Source organism: Trematomus bernacchii, unplaced genomic scaffold (assembly GCF_902827165.1).
Source record: "Trematomus bernacchii unplaced genomic scaffold, fTreBer1.1, whole genome shotgun sequence".
In the NCBI taxonomy this organism is placed as follows: domain Eukaryota; kingdom Metazoa; phylum Chordata; class Actinopteri; order Perciformes; family Nototheniidae; genus Trematomus; species Trematomus bernacchii.
The window spans coordinates 10,412,301-10,438,219 of NW_022987828.1; the positions used below are offsets into that span (position 1 = coordinate 10,412,301).

Here is a 25,919-nt window from a genome sequence, read left to right on the forward strand (position 1 = left end):
GTTTTGAGGAGGCAGTAAGAGTTGCTTAGCTTAGAGGGGAATCATTTGATGATGACACTGAATAACAGTTTTAATGTCATTTTTATTATTGTCCATTAAGTGTAAAACAGCTTTTTCCTAGTACAGTATGACATACTTAGAACATTGCTATTACAAATTCTACTTTTCTTGTTAACTGAAATCAATGAAACCTGCAGAGTAGATGGACAAACTGTAACCTGGCGAATGTTGGACAAGGTTTATCCAAACATGCACTCATATCCATAACTGGCCATGGCTCCAGTCCTGCTGCTGGCCTCTACAGAGAGCCAGGTGTCTGTTCCCATCTGTGTCAAAACCTCGGCTTCTCCTCAGTGTGCTCATGAGGACAGTCAGCCAACAAGCTACAAACCACACATATACATACTGTAGGCCCAGCTTTAGAAAACACTGCTCTGTTTTGAAATGTTTATGCATGTCAATTCTATAACAAATTCTCATCAAACAGGATTAAGCAATTATGTGCAGTGTCATCGCTTATGTACCTGCATTACAGTACATGAGGCATGAGCATTCAAATTGAACTGACAGCACTTTAATGAATGACTTTTAATGTGTTCATACTGTGTTCATCGTGCCATTGTTTGCTTGTTTTTGCTTCTAAATGACTAACTACGGCTGAATAGATCCAACAACAGTGACGGGTTTAAGCGTATGCAAATGATGTGTTCCACTCTAAATAGAAATCAACCAGACAAAAAGGAGCAGACAGACTAGTACAGTTAATATCCATGTAGTCAATGTCAAAATGGTGTTCTGTGACCCAGATGAGTGTGAAAGCACAGAGTGGGTTCATTGACACTATTTCTCATCGTTCAGCGTTTTGTGCTTGGCAACAGAAGGACGCTTTCAAATCTAAACATGAATGGGACTTACTTAGGGGATATGATAGTGTTGTAAAGTAAATAATTGCTGTATTGTTAAACATAGGCAGCTGCACACCATGTCTGCCATATAGACATTATCTCATGGCAGTATTTGGCTAGAAGATCTATAGATTTGTTCTCGTACACACTTACTGTAATCCTCCACGCACGCCGTACTGTACGTTGTATCCCACCCTGTCTCTCTCCCTATGGTAGTGGCGGGTCAAGTTCTGCATGCATTCTCAACAAGGGTTTGGCTGGGACTTGTGTGCCAACTGCACTCGGATGGTCCCAGGCAGACACAGATTCAGTTCTAACCAGTTCCTAGATTGATCAGGTTGTATTAATGCTCACACACACTGATACTGACCATGCTCCTCTGGTGTTGTCGTCTTTTCAGGGACTGTGGAGGATCCGGCAAACGGAAATCAGGTGAGGATGTGAAATCTTTTTTTAACTTGGTCAGTAGAATCTGTGTTTAAGTTATTATATGAGCCATCCATTTGTATTTTGTCCCTACTGTGTTGAATGGCTACTTGAATGATATTGAAGTTTGAACATTTAAAACATCTGGATGACATCTGTCTGTTGTAGTTTTCCAGGCTAGCACGTCAATGCTATACTGCTAGCATAACACACCCAAATCTCTGATTGAACTGTTGTGAATTACATTGCATTGTGGGTAATTTAGGCAACAGATTATGACAAGGTATAAGACTGTTTGAAATAAAGCTGCAACAATTAGTTGATTGATCCGCAACTACATTATTTTGATAATAAGATATTTTGTAGTAATTTTTTTTAAATATTCTCTGGTTCCAGCTTTAGAAATTAGAGAATGTGATGCTTATCTTTATCACGTAAGAAACTACATTTCAAATCTTTTGGTTTTGGACACTTTTAATACATTCCGATGGGCTCTAGGGAATTGTGAATGTCATTTTTCACAACAAACAAAAATTAATTGAGAAAATAATTTTGAGGGTTAATCAATGATGAAAACAATTAATAGTTGCAACCCTACATAAAAGACTTGTACTGGATTTTAAGAGGGCAATGAACAATTAAGCTTTATAGATTACATGGTTCCCAAATGCATTCTAATCCAACACTTTATTGGTTAACATTAGATCATTGTATTGTAATGAAATGGTTAAGAAAACCGTGTTTATGTGGGAGAAACAGACCAGTTTGCTCTTCCAGGGTTGACTATAGGCTTTATGTTTGTATGTGAGAGAGTGTAAGAAAGACAGAAAGAATGAGTGACTCAACTGAGCATGGGGATACAAGCGTAGGAGGAAGCAGGAAAGGCATGAGAGGAGTTTAGGGAACAGCTGTGCAAGTGTGTTTGTATGCGCGTGCACTTGCATGCATGCAGTCTCAGAATACCCACACGCATTACTAAATTACATGCTAGCCCTACAATCAGATGCGAAGTTGCTGTGGCCATCCTTTCTTCAATCTGTCACAGTTACAAATGACATAGCTGGGCAGCAAAAGTCTCAGTAAATGACCTGCAAGTTCATTTTCTGTGGTCCATGCATGCTGAGGAAAAGCTGTGATGGAGTTGCCACCAAATGAAATAAGACCCCAACCTAATTTCATTATATGTTCCATCGTATTGAGGCTTTACGTAACAGGGAATTCCAGCTACATGGCGAAATGGAAAAATTGTCTTATTTCAGCTGTGTGTGTGTGTGTGTGTGTGTGTGCTGAGTAACCTACATTCAGTCTGTGCAATATATTAGATTGGTTTCCAGCTATATTTATATCGGCTGCCTCACGTTTGCATGCACACTTTCAGCTGTTTCATGGTGTGGCTTAATATGAAACACGTTATCTGCTGTACTGTATGTATATTTATGCTTACAATTAAATAATTGCATCCACCAGGGAAAACAATGATAACACACTTTACGTCTTGTGCTTAGGATGATTTAATATTCACAGTTGAAATGCAGTACATACTGTACAAGCCCTCCATACTTTATACCTAAACCCTTACCATAGTCCCTGTGCTGGACATTAGCGGTGAACGCAGCTGAAAGATTGATCTTTGTCTTTTGAAGGAGGACAGCAGATAAAGTGCAGTGAGTCTGTGGTGAATTTGTGCTGGAGCTGCAGCTTATGGTTTACATAATTACATGGTGCAGGTTTCCCATAAGAGCTACTGAGCCCCTGCCCCTGAACAGGAGAATGTTGCCCTTCACCACAAAACTGCAATGGTTAGAAGTCCGACTAGAAGCTCTGTTTACCTGGCAAGCAGAACAAATGTGATGTTGATATTGACAATATCATTATGTTCATCACCATCATGGTTGTTTTTCTGTTTGTTCCGGCTCTTCAGCTTCGCCCCTGGGATGAATAAAGTTTTATCTTATCTCATTGTATTCAGTCATTTCTCTTTTTTTATAGGATGGAAACTAGATGATAGAGACCATTTGGCGAAAAAAGTAATTTGGAAGGGAATTGTGTTATAAACGTAGGGATTTCATCTCTCATATGTTTTCAGCAAGATCCTGGCCCATATCTAATTTATTGTCGTCCAACTGGGACTTCGCACAGTATGAGGTTGAAGTCTGCATTATTGATCTTCTATGTCTAACAATGTTGTTGGATTGACTGCAGATACTAGGCTCTTCGGAGTAAATCCCTGTCAGATAACTCGGACTGATCAAAAAGACACCCTGCCATATTCAAACCCTAAAGGAAATGAATGGTCTTTCATTCACAAGATACCATGGTGATGAAATAAGTATACTATCCATACACAGGGAAGAAAAAAAAGAGCAACTGTTAAAGAAAACAATCTGATTCCAATTTACTCCGATTTTGGGATCAACTGCTGCTTACTTTTTCGGATGTTGAGGGTTCTGCAAAGCCAGTTCATCTTTAAATCATCAATGATAATCTGTATATTTAACTAAGAAAGTGAGATGAGCAGGAGACGGTTTGAAAATGAGTTGGAGAGAGAAAGAAACGGAGCACTCAGGGGTGTAGTGCATGTGAATAGCAGCTGGAGAGGAGAGGAGGTTTACGTGGCAAGTGGAAACCATTTCAGTGTTGCGCACGGACTGAGGGAGTGTGTTTATATGTGCAGACTCGCTGTCTTTATTTGAGCTGCGGGTCTCCGGGGGCCTGTAGAGTGTGTATGTGTGCATGGGTTTGTGTCTATGTGGGTGTTCGCGTACTGTAATTGGTGTATGCGCATGCTTGTTGGGTTAATGTGTTCACGACTTAGATGGCGGGGTGGGTCAAGAGGTCTGTGTTTATTTGTATTTTCAGATGGCTAAGATTTTAAACCGGTATAGGAAATCATTAAAGCAAATGACCACTTTCAAATCTGTCTAACAACCGTGCACTGTGCCTCTTTTTCAATGAACAGCCCCCACTCTTCTATGCACAATGAGTCTCACAGTAGCCGAAAGATTAACTCTGTGCGTTGAACTAGGTTTAAATCAAGTGTTGCATTTAACTTTTTTTCGCCCCCCAAGTTATGGATATTGATGTTCATTTTAAGGATCAGTGTAAAGATGCAGCCCCCTACCTCCCCCAAGTTATAACTCTGGCATGGTCAAAGCTCCTCCCCCACCTCCAGCAGAAAGCAGATCCAATAGAGGCCTCTCTGTTTCTGATAAGTGACCATTTGTCACGGTGGACTCCCACCCTCGAGGCAGAACTTACTGTAAGCTTAATGCTCAAAACAACACGTTTGAGCCAGAAAAGGTTCAGTAATGAATGCGATCAGACATGTGTGTTTATTTATTTATTGGTAATTCTATGTAAGTCCAGTTATAGGCATAGGTTGTTCTTTGATGGCTCTGCTTTTGCTTCACATACAGTAGTCGAATGTAAAAGGCGTCAGATTTTCTACTGGAAAACATGATGAAGTGGAAGGTTGGTTTGAAGGATTTGGATTTTATTAGCATTTCCTTTTGATTCTAGACTTTCTTGGAAACCATCTATATATCGCTATATACTCTGTATATCCACAAGCCCCCCCCCCCCCTCTCAACCAACTTCCTCCTGACTGCTTTTCTGTTTTGTTTTGTTTGTCTACCCTCCCTCCCAAAATGTAAAGCGTCTTTGGGTTCAAGAAAAGCGCTATAGAAATATAATTTATTATTATTATTATTATTATATCTGCAACATCCAGTGTAACGGTAACTAATAAAGTTAAAGGTTCCCATGTGGAGTTTCTTGCCTCACGTAGCGTTATGGAGTGATGTTTTTACAAGTGGGTGCCTGTTTTATTATCACCGCCAACTGTAACCTGTATATACGTATGTGTATGAAGACACACATGCACAGTGTTTACAGTTGTTTGCAAAAGAGCGCTCGCGTATAAACATGGACAAAAACAATGTAGGTTTTAGATTTTTCCAAAGCTCTGCTGTCTGATGTACCTTTGTGAAACCTTCTATGGTATTTACACTTTTAACTAGAGTGCAAGTAAAGATGATTAAGATATTAGACAGTTTCGAACAGCCTTGTTAGAGCTGTCTTATGATTTTGCTGAACGTTTCTGTACTATTTGTATGTGGTCTGCCCTTTCTCCCTCAGGGCCACATACTGATTCAATGACATGAGTACATCTGTACTACATTGAACCCCAGTCCTGTGTCCTTTTCTAATCCAACTGCACATCTGCTGCTGATGAGACAAACAAAGGGATTGCACTTTGCCAATTTTATCATAAAGCTACCCTAAGGTTCAAAATATGGCACTAAAACAGAGTGGCCAATGCCAACTATGCTATCAAGCAAAATGCTTGATCCTGAAAAATCTCTCACGAAAAATAATGTCTTATTTGCATGGGTAGACTAGACTCCCTGGTTTCCTCCTCTTGGTGATGAATTATTGCAACGTTTCGTACTGTCATCATCTTTGGATGGAGTTGATGATGGCTTAGTGGGGGTGGGGGTGGAGGTTGGATAGAGTTAGGACATCTGGGAATGCAAGGGTGGGAGCAGGAAGCACATGTATAAATCTGAGTGAGGAGAGATATAAACACAGCGAGTGGCTAATAGGGCTATCTGGTGGAAGCCAAGAAGAAAATACTTTACTTTTCATAGCTCATAAATACCTTAGATCTACGTTGTGCATACATAAAACGTTAGATATATAAACAGACATGCAAACTTAAACACTCAATGATGGTTCCCAACCTTTTTTGTCAGCAAGTTCCTACCCCCACGGCTCTATCAGTTAATTAGCCTTTCATCAACACCACCCATCATGTAAAAAGCTATATATCTCATAGTGTTTGGATAGTACAAGTTGGTATGGCTAAGTTTGCTTTTGTACAACTACCACTATAAGCGTATTATTTCAACCATTGCTTTAGGCTAACAACTTCTTCCATGCATCCATTAATTAAGCTAAATATCTGAAATCACTGTTCTATAACTTTGAATACTATGTGAAATCACCCTTATCAGGAAGTGACTTATTAAAGTACTGTAACTTTACTGGGCTAAAGCACTTCATTGAGACTTTGATTTGTACACAGTCATTTATGAAGCTACTTTATACTACTCATTTCACAGCTCTTTTTACACACTTCATTTGAAATGAGACCTATCCTGTCCAATACTTGTTCACCCCATTTTTCTCACACATGTTCTCCCCGTTCTGGCTCTGTCTTCCTGCTGTTGCAAAACATTTCATTTCCTGAATGAGAGTGAAATATTAGCTTTTGTTTTTCAGGCCTATTGACTTTGCTGACAAAGTTTTTACTCACTCACCTCAGGTCTCAGATTTAGTGTTCACTCATCGCAGTAGTTAATTATTGGTTGTAGAAACATCTATTCTCATAATTTTACATAGATTATAGTTTTATGAGGTCATGACCTGCAGAGTTTTGTATCCATCTGACTTACGACACGTTTGTTTTTTTGTTCTTTTATTTTATTTGACAAGAAAATGTCCAGGATAGCAGATTTATTTATGATTGGGTTCCCAAGAGGTCTATATTTTATTTCAAAGTCAGATTTAGTAATAAGCAAGCAAAGGCAAGGAAAGGTTCACATGTTTGCAGTTTGAGTAGAAGGCAATTTACTGATTATGAAAAAGTGTAATGGAATGAGTAGCTAATTTAAATAGCACTCAAAGTCAAGGCACTGCAAACCAATACATCTGTAAATCAGGACCAAAGATAATGCCTGGAAACTTGATATAGACATGTTCAAATTCCCATAATACTGCATAATTATGTCTGAAAATGCCTCTTTTAAATGTATTTAATTAAAAAACACATCAACCTTTACTGGAAGTAAATTGACTGACTTATATAAAATCACTAAGTACTGAAAGACATTTTAGGTTTTCCCTTTTCGTTACAGCCAAACATGTTTGATACAGTCCTCTCATGTCAATGTTGAGCCATCATTATTATTGATCAGTTCTAATTGATCTGTGATTTGAAACAAACCACACATTACCGATAATAATGTCAATGTCAAAACAAATATCACTGCTTGCTGTAACTGAAGTTATTGCTGTTATATTTGACTTTGAAGAAAATTAAGGCAATAACCAACATTTAAATTATGTGTTCTTTCCAGTGTTTCTGCACCCAACGTTGTGGTCTGGCAAAACATCTTGCACAAATAACTTCAGGCTTCTCAAACCGCAGCCCAACCACAGTAATCCAGTGTCAAACTCTTTGGCAGTTTTAGCATTTGAGATGCTAAAGCTGTTGAATTCTTCTTCATAAGTTATGAGCTCCTTGACATGTTCATTTTGATCCCAAATTGATTGCAAAATATCATCCCAAGAGAGAAAAATTAATCTTCAGTCTGAAGCTCTTTGGAGAAATTATGTTTCAAACCAAGGTGTCATTTCTTATCTAAGACTTAAACCTTCAATGTGTTGGACTGAATCATCTTATTCCCAGCCTCATTTTTACACAAGTTCCTCTTTCCAGAAACTGTCATGACCAAATTTTTCAAAACGCCGGCTTTTCTCTTCTCCTTGTGACATTTTTTTGCTGGAAATATTTGTTGATCATGTGAGTCAGGAGCCAACATATTTAACTTTACACCACAGTGATGGCACTCCAGTAAAAGCAGCCATGTGACCATAAATAGAGATTGTGATTTGTAGATCCTGTTATTCAAACACACCATAAAAGTACATTGTGCATCCAATGTAGCAGCGTTATTAGTGTAAACAGATATAATCTAAAGTGTGCAGACAGTAGCTCCTTTCTGCTTTGAACTCAGTGGTCAGCTGAAGCTCTTGTTAATGTGTGAACTGAATGTCAGCTGTGCTTATGTCTGGATTCCAGCTGACGCTTGTTAGATGTGCTTTAGGGTCTTCAGCTATGCTTGGTTTAGGGATTCTTCAAGATTATGGCTTCAGCTAGGCTCAGAGGATGCAGCCCTACTCGTGTGGGGCAAAACACGTCGTAGATGTTTGTAATGTATAGGACAATATATGCTTTTATTAACTATTCACACATGAAATATCCATAACAAAACACTCCTGTAGTTAAAGTAACCAAACTTTATTGAAGTAGTGGACATGACTTACTTAAGTTATGAAAGCGTGCACAAACTGTGAAACTAAGTCACTGCTGGTGTTTATATGGTTAACTCAGTGAGGTACAGAAAGAGAGGTTTCCATTGGCTGTGCTGCACGCTGTAGTCAGAGCTCTAGTGTTTCATGGAGACAGAAGGCCATCCCTCTGAGCTCAGCTCCAGCCCCTTCATCTGGTTCTATTTAAGGCCTCTAGTGCCGACTCTTATGATTGGCGTACACAACCCCCTACTCTCTCTCCAGCTCCAACCCCAACTGAGGAGAAGGAGGCTTTTTAGCAGATGGTTTATTTTCCAAGGGAAACCATTTCTTTCTCCCACTCTACTGTCCTGTCCTTAGCTGGCTTAAGCCCACTTTTCTATCACTTCTAGAGCTCCTTCTGCTTTCTAACTGCTGTTCCTCTTTCCACTGTGTTAATGTAAACCTGCATCTACTGACCCGGTCTTGTCCCACATCAGGAGGAGGCCCCTTCAGTGACACATAATGGATTATCTTCACTTGACTGCTTGATCCTGCACTCTACTGCAAGAGATTCCTTTTTTAGACTTTTAGCATCTCCATTGCCCTTGTTGTTGGGCTGGAGGGGGATGCAGCTCTATGGCTAGACTCCCAGGAAGATGCACTGAGCCCTGTGATTATTGTGATTGGCTGAGCTCTACAGACAGTGTGGCCTATGGCACAACGAGTGCCCAGGAGCGGTTCTCGTGGACCTATGGCTGGCAGCTGGCTGACGGCATGTTTTTTCCCATCAACCCCAGGTCTGGATGCTTCGGACCCCATGCTCCTGGAACAGTACGTGGTGGTGGCCAGTTACGAGAAACAAGAGCCTTCAGAAATCGGCCTTCAAGCGGGCGAGGTGGTCGATGTCATTGAGAAGAGCGAGAGTGGTGAGTAATCAAAACAAAAGCACAACACAGACATGTTGAGCAGGAAAAGGCAACATGCATGTCAGACATAAACAAAGTCTTTCCATAGTTCTTCAAACATGCTGACTGTTTGCATTTTCCAAGCTCAACCCTTTTACCTCCTTTGTCTACAGCTAGCTGTTATTTAGCCCCATCTTGAGGCTCACTTTGGCCTACAGTCAGCCCTGTTTTTCCCACTGTTGGTTTAGGCCCAGGGCCAGAATGTTGCCTCTCGCAAGAGGAATGTCTTCCAGACTCATATTAATTATTCCACCTTACTATGCCGGATTTACAAATGCCAGCTGCAGAGAGTCCTTAGTCAGCTGTTTAACCTCTGGGAAAACCTAGCAAACAGAGCCAGGATCATGTTTTAGGATATATGTGACTCAGTTAGACAATATTTCATTTTTGATGAGTCAAAACAACTTAATCATTGATTAAGCAATAATGTATATGATTTAACAAAAATAACGGTTAGAATATCTATATTTCAAATGCAATGATATGAAATCTGGTGAGATAGTTTCACACTATATGATACCGGAAAATCTATATTGAATCAATTCACGTGTCTTGGGTAACTATAAAAATAGTTGTAAAACCACCAGGTCTAAGCACCTGCCCGAATCCCTTTTTATTTTGAAGGGAATTTGCTATACGAAGCCCAGGATTGACCGGAAAGGTATAGGCCCAGTAACAGGGTCTGAGCTTTAATGGTGTGCTGAGACAGTTAAACTGTAATGGGACTCATGTGTTCTTCAGTGGGAGGATGGGGATGGAGGAAATAGTGACCAGAAAGGCAATTGGACTTGGGTTTCATGATGGGTGTGAGTGAAACGCCATGCCACACTGGCCTTAAGGAAGAGGGTCTGTGGAGTAGGATTGCTTTGAAGTGTCACGTGTCCCGCCTTCGGGTTCATGTATTTGTTTTCACTCCCTGCTCCAGTAGGATTTCAACCCAATGGGGAGCCACAGTGAGGCGGATATTCCAACACCTTGAAGTCCTTTTATCGGGGGGCCTTATATGAGAGCTTTCCTCCATGAAGTCAAACTGCATGGTGCTGCGCTTTTAAGTAGAGGCCCCTTCACTTTTGCATTTCAGTTGGCCTATGTGCAAAGTTATGGTGGTTGATGTGTGTGTTGATGATGCATGCAGAATGTGAAACTCATGCACTTCAATGGTCTCATTGCAGATTTATGATTTTCCAGGCTTTCGTGTTATTACCGTAGCTTAGTTTCAATGTTATTATTGCCTTGTGTCATCCTCTTCTCTGATGGAAAGGCTATATTTAGTTGCATCTCTCACTCAGCTCATTCATTCATCTCTGGCTCAGTTGGAATTGTCAGGAGTTTCTAGAAAGCAAAACAGAAGAGTCCAAGCTCCTTAAAACACATCCTAAGGCTATTTGACAGTTTTATTATACACTGACGGACACTTTCACAGAGATCTGAGCTAAATACCCCCCCCCCCCCCCCACCCAGCCCTACATCTTGCTTTGGAGACTGTTTCCAGCAGCACAGCTAGCATTTAATGGAAATCTCAACACCTCCTGCAATGGAAGTCGACTAAATCTGCTCGATTTGGCTGGGGGACATCCCTCCATCTCCCTTTGCCAATACAAACAAGACCAGGTGTGTGCTAAGAAGATTTCAGAGCCCATTTGATTTAGCATTCATTCCCTTGCAGGATAAGTACAAAACCCTTTAATAGTTTCTGACAGATTGGTCTGTGAGTTACAGAGTGAATATGTTGCGTTATAGGCGTTAAAAGGTTTCTTTTACATTTGTAATGATAAAAGGATTGAATGGATTTTTATTGAGCTTCCAGCTAGTCACATATTTTCCTTTAAAGCTTAAAGTACATTCAAAGCAGCATGGGTTCCCCCTGCAGAGTTTTTGAATGCAGTGAGTGGAAAATATCTGTATGCTGTCATGTTGCCGTCTAAGTCTGGCTGTTTTTTGCAGAAAAGGTGTGAGTGTATGAGAGTATAACACTGACAGATCTACAGTAAAAAGGAAAAACTAAAGCTCTGTATTATTTTTGCCCTAGTCCCTCAACAGAAGTCCTGCTGTTAAAGCTACTGTACCATAGATGTTGGCTGTGACTGCAGCCCAGGGCAGTTATCGACTTTTCCTTACCTTGGATTAGATAATATATGCCTTCAACAGGGCAGTGAATCTAGGTCAAACCTATAAGAGAGCTCAGCTTTCTCCACTTTTCCAGCCTGCTGTTCAAGGCAGTATTTTCCATTGCAGTGGCTCAACGATACAGTTTGTGTCTTTGCCTTTGTTTCAGATAGTACCGTTTTTGTATTGATTTTGTTAGTGTTTGGTATGGTGCAGTATGCTGTCAATCAACAGGGTATACCTATGATTGCTTGATGTTTAGTTGTAGCATTCAGGTTTTTTGGAATGATACTCTAAAAACAAAGAAAAACAGGAACTACTTTCTGCAAAAACTGATATAAATAAATGCATGGATTAATATAAAGTAGCCAAATATAAAGGCATAACAATATAGTGTTGTTGAACCAATTTATTCTGCCATTATTCCCTATGCAGCTATTTTATTTGTCTATTTTATGAGAGTTTGCCAGGGGGAAATGCTGGCTCAGGAGGAGAGAGTAGTGCAGGGAGAAACTCTGGGAGAAAATGGAAAAAGCCATTTCCTGCCAAAGTTAGTGGTTCAGAAAGGTTGGTTCATTATAATGGCTTAATGGATCCTCCAGGATGCCTCCTCAGTTTACACTGTATTGGAGAGATGTTAACCAACGCTAAGCTAGCAGCCTTGTCGGTCAGTTCGAATGCTCGGATGTATTCAGCGGTTTAAACTTTGCCCGTTAATGGAGTAGCATGTAGGAAAGGAAAAATAATTTGCAGTCACTTCTGGAAATATTGCACTTATTGCAGCTGGTTTGCCTGCACCTCAAGGGCAGCGTTAGCCACACTGCGCCCAGTCAGGGTTAAACTTGTCTCCTTTCCAAGTCTGCATCAGCCTCTATGAATTACAATCTGCCAAATCAACTCCAGGAATGCCAGTCTGTTTTTGGGAGGCCGGCTCACATCCGTCAGTCCCTTCAGTTCCCCAAAGACCCTCTGGCACCACCCATGTACAGTATGTATTGACTATATGCTGCTCCACCCAGCTTAATTAAGCAGGGAGGAGTAGGTAGAATTTCAAGAAGAGCCCGAAGAGTCACAGTAAACATATCTATATAAAATAGGCCTTTTCGTCCTCACAAACACAAAGGATTTCAAGTTTGATGAATGTGAGCCATGGAGAAGTTGGAAGGGAACAGCGGTATCCTGCAGGAGATGTTTGACTTCCTGGCTGAAGTCCCTTAGAGATTGCTTGAGTCAAATACTGGCAGATTAAGCAGGTCTGGCCCTCAGCGTGGCATGATGGATGTGCAGGATGTCTTCTTTAACTTCACATGGAAAAAAAGTACCCACCAGTACAGTAATGTCTGCGCTCTCCGTCTTCAGGCTGGATGCAAGATGATCTCAGGGCTTACAGCTCAGCTGGAGCTCGATGTTCAGAGAGGCAGGCTCTTTTTGACTTTACTCCAAGAGCACAGACTTACACTTGTCATGGCAAAAGTTCCAAATCCAGATCACTACTACTGAGTTCATGGAATTTATTTTTATGGCAATCAGATTATTTAACTTATTTGAATTGTTTTTAGCCGCGCTAGTGCAAAGTACTGCTATGTCTAAATACAGCCCTACAGAGCTGCTTGTAGACTGTAGATTAATGTTTGAGCTATAATGCATGGACAACAACAACTATGGAAGACATAACCTTGGAAAATGTAATAAATGTAGCTCGCAGTTTACATGATGTATTGTTCCTCCTGGGATACAATGCTAGGCCCTCATATAACACTTTATTAGTTACAGATGACTTTCCTTTGTACCTAGATAAAGGCACAACAAGGCGTGTTGCCATAATATTCAGCGAGTTAATGAGAGAATGGAAATAACTTTTTTCAGCAACAGTAGTTCTTGCAAGTCTGACAGCTGAATGTATTACTGTCCTTTCCAAATGTTCTCTGATACAGGAGGATAAAGGGCAAGGTCAGCTCTGAACATCTAGTACTGTTCGTTCTCAAACCCTCAGTTTATGCAGAATGGTATGTGCAGTTTCAGCAAGAACATGTTTCCTTGTACAAAAGACGAAAAACCCTATAATTCTTGTCAGTGAACCACCGAAGACATGATACAGAAAACTTTCCAAGTGTTAAAAGTCTTTTTTAAGTAAAAAAACCTTCAGCAACAGATGGAAACCACATCATCCACTCATAGTGATCCCCATCTACCACATTCTTTCAGCTTACCATAGGAAGAACTAATTACCATTTCAAGGAATTAACCTTATCCTGTATTTTTAGATACGGAAACTTAAATGGGAGGTTTGTAAATTGCGTTTTTTAGCTCTTCAAGACTTCTACTGCTGCTGCATACAAGCAGATGAGTTGTATAACAGGAGCAATAACAGTATTTAAGAGTACGAATAGTGGTAATAATAGCGCACAGAAATCCGACTGCAGCCAAAAAGGTGCCTCTGTCTCACTCAAGAATTGACCATTGAGTTAAACCAGTATTTTAAACGGTGGTCTTTCAGAAACTCAAGGACTGCTGTGTCTCCAAATCAGTGGAGCCTGGAGAGCACACAGCTTTAGTTGAGACCATGAGGGGATCCTTTCAGAGGCTGGGAGGGAGAGAAGGTTGTTCCTTAGGTCAACACAAGCTCTTGAAAGTCGAGTTGTGCCGTTTCTTTTCCGCCCTTCCCTCTTACCATAGACTCCCAGGTAATTGAAACCCAGTGTTTTATGAAAACTGGAAACGTGTGTATATTGGGCTGAATACCTTCCCCCCGTGCTCTGATACTGAATCCACTGTTAATGAATACAGAAGCTGGAAATGAATGGGTTTTTTCTCCTACTCTACTCAACAGTGGTGTCAGATATCTGCAGGACTGCTGAGCCATTGCATTCCTCATCATTTCAGGTCGTGAAAAAAAGCCTCCTTGTGCAGCTGAATCTGTGGTTCTCATGCTAGATAGATAGATAGTGTAGAAATCCTTGGTGAGAGTTACTCCAGGTCAATTTGTCTAAATGATGCATTTGTCGGGTTGAGTAGAGCATTCTAATGTCACATTGTGTTATATGCTATTTCTTAGGTGATTGATTGTATACAAAGATTGCGGTTTTGTTTTATAGGTCATCCAGTCACCTTAGGAAAACCCCGAAATGACATAAATCTAGTTTCTTGTTGCAGCTGAGAATCTGTTGTTGATTACTGTAAAAATGAAACCCAGGTCTTAAAGCTGATAGAGTTTCCAGATGGCAGATACTGTATGAGAGACACAGAGCTCAGAAATGCTGCTCGCTCTCTTTCTATGTCTGTACAATGGAAAGAATATAAGTTCAGAGAGACAACTGCATCAAAGTTTTACTTTCTTGGCTGCAGGAATATCTCAGTTGCATTTTACCATCTGGCATTGTCAAAGTTCTGCAAAATCTTCATTTGAAATAACAAACATTGATTTGTCTTCATTTTAAGAAACAATCCATTTTGAAAAGCTTTGCAATCAGTAACATTTTTCTGGAAGTGTGCTTTTTCTCTTTCTGGTGGAGAGGTAAATGTGAATTTAACATGAAGCCACAGCCAGGAGTCGATTAGCTTAGCTTAGCACAAACAAATGGAAACAGTAGGAAACAGCTAGCCTTAATCCGTCCGACTAACAAAATACACCTACAGTACTAGCCCTCTATGTCCGTATAACCTCAAGTGTTAGTCATCAGATACCGGTAATGACGATTACCATAATATTCAAAAACTTGAATATTGATTTCATCTTAATAATACACAATGATAATATTTTGTAAATAATCTAGCACCTCTGTAATCATGCTTTTGTATGGTTATGGTTACGGGCTCTGTCCAACTTCCTACACTTCAGGTGTAATGCATTTGCCAAAACGAGACAAAACACACAAAGTTAAAGATTAATTTGACGGACGATATTATTATATATTTTTTTTTCAAATGTTCTACCATCATCACAACAGAATCATTATTGTGAATTATTTTGTCCTCAATAATAGTGTTGTAAAAATATCTAAACAGTGACAGCCCTCGCCTCGATCAAACTTTAAGTATGCCAATTTGGGTTCTGTGTGCCGAGTTGCCACGCAATCATCGGAGATTACAGGGAATTACAAGATATAAAATTAACTCCAGAGGTTCTGATGCAGGCTTTCTCCTCAAGAAAGACATTTTTGCTTTAAAAACGGGATCTTTATGTTTCATGCTGGCGAAATAAGGCTGACATCATCGTTTTCGTTTTTTTATTACAGAAATTATTGGAATAAAGCACGTACTTAAATTGATACGACCAGAGTTTTTGCAGCTCACAGCAGGCTACTGAGGCATAAACTTAGTTACAATTCGCCCTCAGCTCTACATTAAACATTCCGTTTTTCCTGATGTCCTTGAAACAAAAATACAACAGTGTTTTCAAGAAAAAACGTTTGACTTTTTCCTTTCCGAGGCTTTGACATTTGATGTTGATGTCTGTGGTCTCGATACTATGATGTGATGGTGTTATATGACATCTCCACCAGAGAGTTGTGGGTTCAGCTATTGTCTTATGCAACCACTGACCCCCTATCTGTCGAGGTTACGAAACTAAACTCTGCTCAAAGGTTTTTTTTTTACTGAGTAGCTTTATTCGTACGATTGAATAATGTTTAGCTATTTGTGTTGCCAGTCAGCATGTTCTTTTTTTCCTTTGCGGTTTAAACTGTGCCGAAGCTTTCCAAGAATTTTCCTTTTCCTTATGTGAGTAGCAAGGCAGTGAGACATGAGGAAAAGCAGGTTGGGATGAAGACTAAAAAACTGAAATAAATGATAAAAAGGCACAGATAAAGACATAGATATAGCTTTCCATTTAACATAAGTCTGCTCTCTCTATTCGACAAACCCACGCACATAATTCTAGACATAAGGTATGCTTCCTTCATCTTTGTTCCTCCCACATCTGTACAGATAATCCCTGCCATCCGGATTCAAGGAAGAAAAAACACGTTCTTCTCCTAATCGTATTTCCATTATCTGCCATTTGGTCTTTCATCATCTGATTCCAAAACTTTAGTCTCAAACCTCACAGGAGCTTCACTTTTAACCTTTTAACTTTGAGTAAAATTGATGTCTTGGCAACAGGAGACCCAAAAAACAGCGGTTTCTTTTGTTATGACCTCAGTTTAAGGTGTCATCATGAAGAATGTACAAACGATAACCCTGGGTTGACATTATCCAATCTTCAGGAATCGTGTTCCCCTCCCAGCCTTAATGGAGAAATATGCCACAAGAATTATCACAATAAAAGGATACAATATGTGACGACCATATGTGAGTTTCACTTTAAATCATAGTTCATATCCACCACATGGTTTCAGCACAATTTAATTTTGCATTGGCTGTACAAGGATTTATGGAGCTGGTTATTTGCAGGTGTGTAGTGCAAACACTGTGAATGAATACATGCGATGAAAGATATGGAGCAGGTTTCTCATTTAGAAGTGTTTTTTTCTACACTTTACATAATTGCAACCTGCATGATATAAACCTGCAACGACCAGGAAATCGGCACTTGCGTAATGTGTGTGCGTTTTTTAAAAGGACTTTTATTGCTTCTTTTGAGGTTCAGTGAACTCAGCCTAAGCACCTGCCATATGGAGGATGGTTGAGAAATACAGGCAAGACAGCCCTAGCCATCAATAACAGAATTTATTTACTCAGGCTTTTAACATGGCAATGTGTCTTTGCTGCGTATGTATATAGTCAGACTCACAGCCAAGTTCTCTCAATTAAAGTACATTTCTACACCTTATTCTCATGCCACTGCTTACATTTCTGTAAGTGTCGGTTTGCTGAGGTGAGAATGACATTTCCCCTAAGCAGGCAAGTCAGTGGGAAAATGGCAATTTGCAAATGTAAGGTTTTTCCTTCACTGGGCTGACACGTCTTTTTACTCCTGCCAATTTGACCTTTCTTTATAATAGCCAGTTTAATTTAATTAACTATTAATGTAGCAAGTGTTGCCCTTTGCCGTTCATTTAACACTTAACATGCATTTAAATGTTCTCAGTGACCCAGTGAGATATACTGTAGTAAATACACTTATGGTCTTTTCCAGGCTGTTTCCATAAATGAAAAATATTACACATATACACCCCATTATTCGGATCAGCTCCACATTTTTATGTCTTCTTCCTTTGCCCATACTAAACTCTTCCACCAGGTTTTATGAAAAGTAGTAGTTTCTCTGTGATGGTGCTGACAACCAAAACAAACCAAGAACATCACCTTCTTGGCGGAGGTGACACTAATTGAATCTTCTCACAACATTTTAGCTCCACTATGGAAAGAGGAAGTCTATTTAAGGGGTTGTGAATATTGTACACAACGTTTTATTTTTTCCTGATGTATTGGCATGAGGTTTTATTCAAGCCACAGCAAAGACTGAGCACATTACATGGCGTGTTGCATACCTGAGCCCTAGCCAGCATGTCTCACAGTGCCAGGCACTAAAAGCATCCTTCCCTCAGGATCCACCCAAAACACCCCCACTATGCAACTGATTATTTTGTCGTGTAGCTGAACTATTTAGTCAATTAAATATTGAATCCGTCATATGAATCACAGAGATTGCATGCGTAAGTTACAGAAAGGTCTGGAAAGATTTTCTTTGTTATTTCCTCCACTGAGGAAGTAATTTGGACCGTCAGCAGGATAGCTCTTGCGCCTCTAGATTCCAGAAACATTTGGTGGACACATTGAATTATTTTAGTCATCAGAAATGTGTTCAACTACAGTATGAAACCGCCTGAGAAAAACGACCTTACACAAATACCATGGGCATTCTTGCAAAGACCAATACATTACAGAAAAAAACATGATGTCTCATACCAGCTGAGAAGTTGTTCAGAGTTGGCAGAATCTCCACTCTTTGGGATTTGTCATTTCTCAAATTCTCTGACTTAAACAAAAAATAATGACTCCACATAAAGCAGATCCAACAAAATAGATTGAAACACTTTGTACTTTCCTGTCTACCTCAAACTCCAGTAAAAACATCTTTAATATTAAGTTATAGCAACATTTAATTGCCATATGTCTAATTATGATGAATGACTGCACAATTAAGTAATTACATGTTATTAAACTAAATGCAGATGAGTCATAATTGTCCAACATAATGGTCTAACATTTCTTTGCTTGTTTTTTTGCATTTCCATGTTGGCATCCTATAATTTTATTATTTCACCATATTATTAATTGAGTAATACATATTTTCTATGTTCCTGCCAATCATACTAGATTCTGCTCCACCTTGTTAATTGTGTGCAACTAAATTACGTCGTAACCCACCATTTATGTAGGAAAAATGTGCACTGGATGTTAGGGCCAGCTGTGAAAGTGTGATGGAAGCCCCCTATCCTCTTTATGGGTTATCCAGACAGCTGTCAGCCATATTGTATTCCCGTTACCACAACAAATAGCGTATGTGTGGCATGACACACCAGACAGTTTTTGTGCCAGCTTTGTCACATTGGCTTTCTGTTAAGAACGGACCTGTACTTATACGTTTAGAGTGAATGTATATGTTGAAATAATGAATTTAATGGGCTCTCAATGTATACACAAGGACCTATACAGCACATTTTATCTAACAAAAAGGATATCTGTACTCCACTCACATTATTGGGATCAGATTTTTGAAAGTGTACTTTGTATCTGCACCTTTTACAGCTGAGCCATTTGTCATAATGCAGTTGTTGGAGCAATGCTGTCATTCCCAGAGGATTAAAGTCAAATTAGTTGCAACATTGCATATGAATATTTTGGCCAGAAACAGCACTTCAGAAATGTCCTGCCCACTTAAATCATGAGTGATCCTGATGAAACGCAGGTTGAACAAGACCTCATCACGAATGGAACCGCAGCCAGGCGGTGTTTCCTCTGATGTTCTTGGCTCTGATTCTAATTCAAGTGCACAATACAATTTACTTCCTCATGTTCATTTCCATTTGTAGTTCATCAAAGGGATTTCAGAAATCTGATCATATCAGGGGTCAATAACTAAATTAAAAAAAAAAAATTTGACGGGAGATATAAGCCAGGCTAGACCTTTGGTAACATCACCAGATATCATCCATGATGTAGAGGTTTGTTATGTGAATTTGTTGGGAAAGAATCGTTTCATTTCGGGCCAAATTCATGTGTAAAAAGAAATTCCTCTTATCTTGCTATTTGATGCATTGTGTGAAATATCTGTTTAACATCCTGCACACTATGAACCTTTTTACTAAGCTGAACCATACATTTTAGTTGAACAATAGAACAAAAAAAACTTAAAGCCAAATGGATTTAATTAATTTATTGCAGAAAATGCTGATTCCAGTTCCTCAAATATGTATGTGTGTATATATTTTCAGTTTTATATCATATTAAACTGAATATCTTTTGGGTTTGGTCTGACAAAACAAGACATTTCAAGACATCATCTTTGACTTAAAAACAACGGCATGGACATCTTCCACTATTTTCTGACGTATGAACACATTTATAAAATAATCAGCAGATTTATCAATATTTATCAAAGTAGGTTGAAGCCCTTCTGTAAATAGTCCTGGTGATGTTCAGCCTCTGTATGTCTCCTCAGGTTGGTGGTTCGTCAGCACAGCAGAGGAGCAGGGTTGGGTCCCTGCTACCTATCTCCACTCCCACAGCGGCACACGGGATGACTTGGAGCTGGGCGCCTCCAAAGCTGGGGAAGGTAAGTCACTGTCTGCTTCCTCTGCCCACCCACACACACACACACACAACCTCACACACTCTGTTATATTCACACACACACAGACACAACCTCTGCTCTAAGCCTTTAGTCTTTGATACGTGACGGAATGGAGCAAACTCGTCCCGGCTTCACCACTGCCGGCCTACGCTAACGTCTGACGCCGCCGGTGTGAACACCTCTCTCTCTGTCTGCCTGCCATCATAAGCACGCTTGGACAGAGTTTAGATTCAGGTCTGGGTAAACAGCGAGGAGGATTGCCAGTAGAGACCAGACCACAGCCACTGAAGTGATGTGCTGCACAGTAATGCACTGTAGAGTAAAGATGCAGAGCAATATTTGATGATACTACCACCATGGTGTGACTTCATGAAAGAGGCATGTGTTTCAATCAGCAATAAGGGATAGAACATGAAAATACTCAATAAGACATGCCAAAATTATGGTTATGGTAAATCAAAAACAAATTCCCATGTGAATTTTGTTATTTCATGCTGTTTGTGCATATCATTGTGAAATGCAGACACGTTGCAGTACAGTAGAACACTGTTGACACACATTTTGGAGCTTACTTGAGTCAGAGAGGGATCCAAAACTCTGATAAGAAACACGCCTATGTAGAGATTGGTTTGCCAGACTCTAATGTGTCCAATCGTGCAATCATCCTGATAGGCCTGTCGGAGACTCTTACTAACCCATAGTGTCCTTCTTCAGGCATTTTTTATATTAGTGGGGAAAACATTTTAATTGCAGAGCAATCAAGCTCAATTCGTGTCAGATCCTCAGACTTTAAAGGCTTTGACAGGTAGAGCAGCAACTGCAGCTTGTTTAAGATGAATGCAGGATTGTGTTGGAGAAAACCAAACAAACTGCAGGCACGGAAATAATTAAGCTGCGAATTGCACTTCCAAAAAAACATCAAGATTTTCCAGCACTGTGGCCAAAAAACATCTACTGTTTTACAATTGCTGTACTGCGTAACAATGCGACCCAGGATCCCCTCGGTGTTGTATATCTTGTGACTCAAGGGTGGAGGCTGAGAGGGAATACATCAGGCTAAACAGTGGTACTGTTTCACAATCTGTTAAATATGTTTACATTTCTCCCAATTTAGGCTTACAGAGTACAGATTTATCAGAAGATTTCCACATACAGTATACGCCTACCACAAATGTATGACCACACACCAAATACTCTTATCTGCTCTGTTAGAGATAGCTGGAGTTAGCTGCCAGGGGGTTTTTGTGGAGGACAATCTGTCAATGTAATTAGTGATTATGTGTCTCGTCAGTCATTGGAATGGCAATCAACTCATAAAGCATCTCTTTGTCAGGCCTGTGGTCTTCATCAGCCTGTGCCATTGCATTGTTGCAGAAACCCTCAACATATTCTTGCTTATTTAGAAAAAATAACAAAGAGACATGTTGAAAGTTCAGGCAGCATGAGATGTAAGTTTATCCACTGATGGAAGTAAATATATACCGTCTCCCCCTTGTTTTGGCCACAAACAAATATATATATATATATATATATTGCCCAAATGAATAGTTAGACTTTGATTGATTGTCAATAGTACAGTATATGCCATTTTTTTTATCTAAACAAATAAGATATAACATATTTTTGAGATCTAAAGTTGCATATGGACAAAACCATGCTAGCTGTTTCTTAGCACCACTGTAAACATTAAGCTAAAAGACCCAACAATTAAGTATAATGTTCCCTAAAATTACATTTATGGTCAACTTGATATTGTTATAGAAAGTTTGAGCTATGTCTCTTTTCTTTAACTATTCCCAAACTACTTCCGTTATCATTTAGGAAAATGACACACAAGACTGCAGTTTGCACACATTTTGAAGTTTTACCTTTTCATAAGCATTGCCAAAAGAAGATAATCCTGAGCACACAGCTCCAACCTGCGGCCCTCTCAGCTGCATTATTAATTGGATGGCATTCTTTCTGCAGCAATGTGTGTCCCAGATGCTCTAGCACAACAGGATGGGAAAACTATGCTAACAACGTCCTAATTACAAGCCACACAGAAGATGTCTTTGTTTTAACACTTCCTCTGTAACCTCCATCCATCCACTCTAACTGTCCACCCTGTTTTGCTTGTGGTCTTGTTTTCATGTCCTCCATGTAGCTAATAATGAGGCTCCATGTCCTCTGTGTGTTGTGTGTGTTTGGTTAACATTTGTGCTTGGTCTTCATGTCTCCAATGTTTGTTTGTTTGTGGTCGTCGTCTGGTCACCATGTGTGTCTGTCAGTTACTAAGCGGCATAAGGCTCATCTGAAGAGGCTGGACCGGAGATGGACGTTGGGGGGTGTCATCAGCCGGCAGCAAAGCCGAGGTGAACTCAGACAGATGCTGCATCACCTCCCTCACTCCCTCACCCTCGTTATTGTTCCTCCCTGTCTGTCTGTCTTATCGTCTTTTATCACATTCATCTCCACCCGTCTACATGCACATATTTGTTCATTTATCGTGAGCCGCCATCTACCCAAACTAACCACTAACTGACTTTAATATAAAATGAGCCTGGAAAGCAAAGGTTTAAACTTTATATACACCAATTATTGATGCTTAGCTCAAATTATGTTACAAAAGTGCTTCAAGTAAGCATTTTCATTATAATTAAGCACTGTGTGCCAAAACCAATCTTCCCAGATTCATAGAAAACAACTGCCCAGTCATCTGAAAGTAGTTGTGTAATAGACTTTGGAATGCCTTATTCTGCATTTTAGAGCATTATTTTTTTATGAGCAAATGAAGCGTGGCTGTATTTTTTAATACATCTGTATTGTACCAAAGTGTGGTACAAACATACGTATCCTGCTGTGATGCAGATAGCAACCATATTGACAGATAAACAAAGAGCATTATTAATCTCAAACTTATTAAGTTAAAACTTTTCAATCACAGACTTGCAGATGTTTGTCTTAACAATGCTAAGGGGCTTTTTTCACAGGAGATGTATTTGGGTTGCTGACAGTGGAGTGAGGATAAGCTATTGAGTTCAGCCCAAACTTAACGCTTGGCAGTGGGTTCTGCTCTCGGGAGTTGAGAGAGAGAACTGTTTCCACCCCAGCACTGTAATCCTGCTTTTTTTGTCTAAAAAAAGAAAAACACAGATATTTTGCTGACTCCACAAGAATAATTCAAAACACTGAAGCAGGCGATGCATGTTGTGGTTAACATAACATCTGATTCAGAGTTTCCTTTTATTGCACTGCTGGATATTGTTTGGAAGAGGTTGTTGAGAGGCAAACGTTTTACCAGCCCCGACACAAGGAGGCCGGAAGAAACAGGCAAAAGGAAAATAAAGCAGACGGAAATATCTTTACCCGGGAGCCTTCTGTAGTTTTTGCAAGTTAAGGGATTTACAATCCAACACCCATACAGCTCCAACACAACCTCGGAAAACGGGTGGAGAAAATGGAATAATTTGTCACCAGAATGTTGCTTCCTGTTTACCAACTGGGACGACAGCATATAAAGTGCTTTATTATGTGCCCCTCTTCTTTTTGAACACACCTCTTTTCCCTGTATTTAGAAAGGAATTGCTGTAATGACAGGAAATGATGCCTCTGCTCTGCCCCTTGGCTTCATGGGAATGCATAAACCAGCATGAAGCCTCTGCTTTCTATTATGTGCTGAGTTTGGAGATGCTCGCTGTCAAGAGGCCAAGGACACTGTTAGGACATTAGCAGGCCCCATGTGCTGTATTTCCCTTTGGTGATACCTTAACACTAGTGAATTTAGTTATGTTAAAGTGTTTGAGACAACACTCTGGTACTAGTTTTATGAAGTTTATTGGGCAGGTGTTGTTAAAGAAGTTCAAAAAATATGGAGGAAGAAGGCGAACAAATGTGAACTAGGGTCGGCCAAGCGAAACGTCTGTTGAGCCAATTATGAATATGATTTAGGCTTAACAATTGATTTGACCACAACTGATTAATTGTTATGCAGAACGTAACAAAACAATACCTAATATACAGTACATCACATCTGTGAAACTTCACTGAATTATAATATTACTCGCACATCTGGCAGCTGAACCAATGGCCAGAAAGCAGAACCGTTCCGGTTTGTATTAAATCAAAAGTATCATATTGCAACATATGTGCCAATGAATCACAATCTATCATTGTTTATTTGTTAATCCTTATGTTTTATTACTATTATTTAATTTTTCAATGGTTCTTTTGTTTTCACAGCCCAAAATCTTAGCTTTATTGTCCTTCTCTGCTATTGCTTTTGCAGAAGAGAAGTATATGACGGTGCAGCCCTACTCCAGCCAGGGCAAGGATGAAATTGCTTTCGAGAAAGGAGTCATTGTGGATGTGATCCAGAAGAATCTGGAAGGGTGGTGGTTTATCAGGTAAACGTCTGCTCACTGGCTTCAGATATTCTTTTACATCTTCCATTAAACATAGAGGATGTAATATTTTATTTATCTCTATCAACCTACTGTACTTTACTAGGTACCAGGATAAAGAGGGCTGGGCTCCAGCCTCATACCTGAAGAAGATGAAGGATGATCTCTCTCCCCGCAAGAAGACGGTGACCGGCCCTGTGGAGATCATTGGAAACATCATGGAGATTAGTAACCTGCTGAACAAGAAAGCCTTGAGTGAGAAAGATGTGCAGATTGAAGGAGTCCCAGAGAGCCCCCAAGTGGCCAAGAAGGAGATCAGCCTCCCAATGCCTTGTGCTGACTCCAGCCCTGTTAATATCCCACTAGATGGAAAAAGTAAAGCAGAGCCTGCCTCACCGGCTATAGCTCGCATCGCTCCTCATAGGGTGGAAATTGGTAAATTGTGTATTTTGAAATTAGCCTGTTACAGATTACAAATAACTCTAACTAAAATGAATTTTTTTATCTTATTCTTAATAAGTGTCTATTCTCAAAAGTGACCAAATAATCATGTACTTTTTTACCTTTGTTTGTTTCACAGGTTCCCCAGTTCTCAGGCAAAAACCTCCTCCCAGAAGAGACGCAACCCTGGTAAGTGTGTGAGCAGCCTCTCAAAAGCTAACTCTGCCATGAAGTTTTATTTGACCATCTGAAAGTTGTGAGGATGAAATCTGTCCAACTTAACTGTAGACATTTTAAATGTTACAAGGGGCTTCACTCAGACACTGTTGTTACTTTTGTGGGGCCACAAGTCAAGAAGGTCTAAACTGGTCTTTAGCCTATCTTGTGCTTTAAAATGTAAAATCTTGAAAATACGTAGTCACTGTCAGTTAAATGTAGTGAAGTAAAAATACAATATCTCAATATTTCCCTCTTAAATGAAGTGCAGCATGAAATTAAAATTCTCAAGTATAGCAAAAGTATCTAAAAACTGGATTCATTTAATGGTGCCACTAACAGTGTTGATTTATTTTGTGTTCAGGGATTTCAGTTGCCCTCCCCACCAGAGGCCCCTACAGTTGAAGCAGAGTATTACACCATTGCAGATTTCCAGTCCTGTATATCTGATGGTATCACTTTCAATGGAGGAGAGAAAGCAGAGGTAAGCACTCTTTTCAATGTTAACTTCCTTCATACACTTGCAAACCGATATGTATTTCTTGTTGTATTATTGCTCTCATCATAGCTCAGTTACAACAACCCTTCGATTCTAAGAGAATATCAAAATAAAAAATACAAATCTTAAATGTATAAAAATGCCTTTTAAATGCAGGCTTAACAT

At 39.7% G+C, this 25,919-nt stretch overlaps 1 protein-coding gene across 4 annotated transcripts in view; it reads left to right on the forward strand.

Moving 5' to 3' along the window:
• Nucleotides 1–25,919, forward strand: part of sh3pxd2ab (SH3 and PX domains 2Ab) — a 43,849-nt gene that overhangs the window by 14,923 nt on the left and 3,007 nt on the right. For 2 of the 4 annotated variants that reach the window (XM_034152056.1, XM_034152057.1), the window contains exons 6-13: nucleotides 1,306–1,337; nucleotides 9,206–9,334; nucleotides 20,085–20,198; nucleotides 22,487–22,570; nucleotides 24,484–24,601; nucleotides 24,705–25,033; nucleotides 25,179–25,228; nucleotides 25,620–25,739. In XM_034152056.1, the coding sequence (XP_034007947.1) occupies nucleotides 1,306–1,337; nucleotides 9,206–9,334; nucleotides 20,085–20,198; nucleotides 22,487–22,570; nucleotides 24,484–24,601; nucleotides 24,705–25,033; nucleotides 25,179–25,228; nucleotides 25,620–25,739 (976 nt within the window). The remainder of the gene's footprint in view (nucleotides 1–1,305; nucleotides 1,338–9,205; nucleotides 9,335–20,084; nucleotides 20,199–22,486; nucleotides 22,571–24,483; nucleotides 24,602–24,704; nucleotides 25,034–25,178; nucleotides 25,229–25,619; nucleotides 25,740–25,919) is intronic. The other 2 variants (XM_034152058.1, XM_034152059.1) reach the window with 1 other exon arrangement.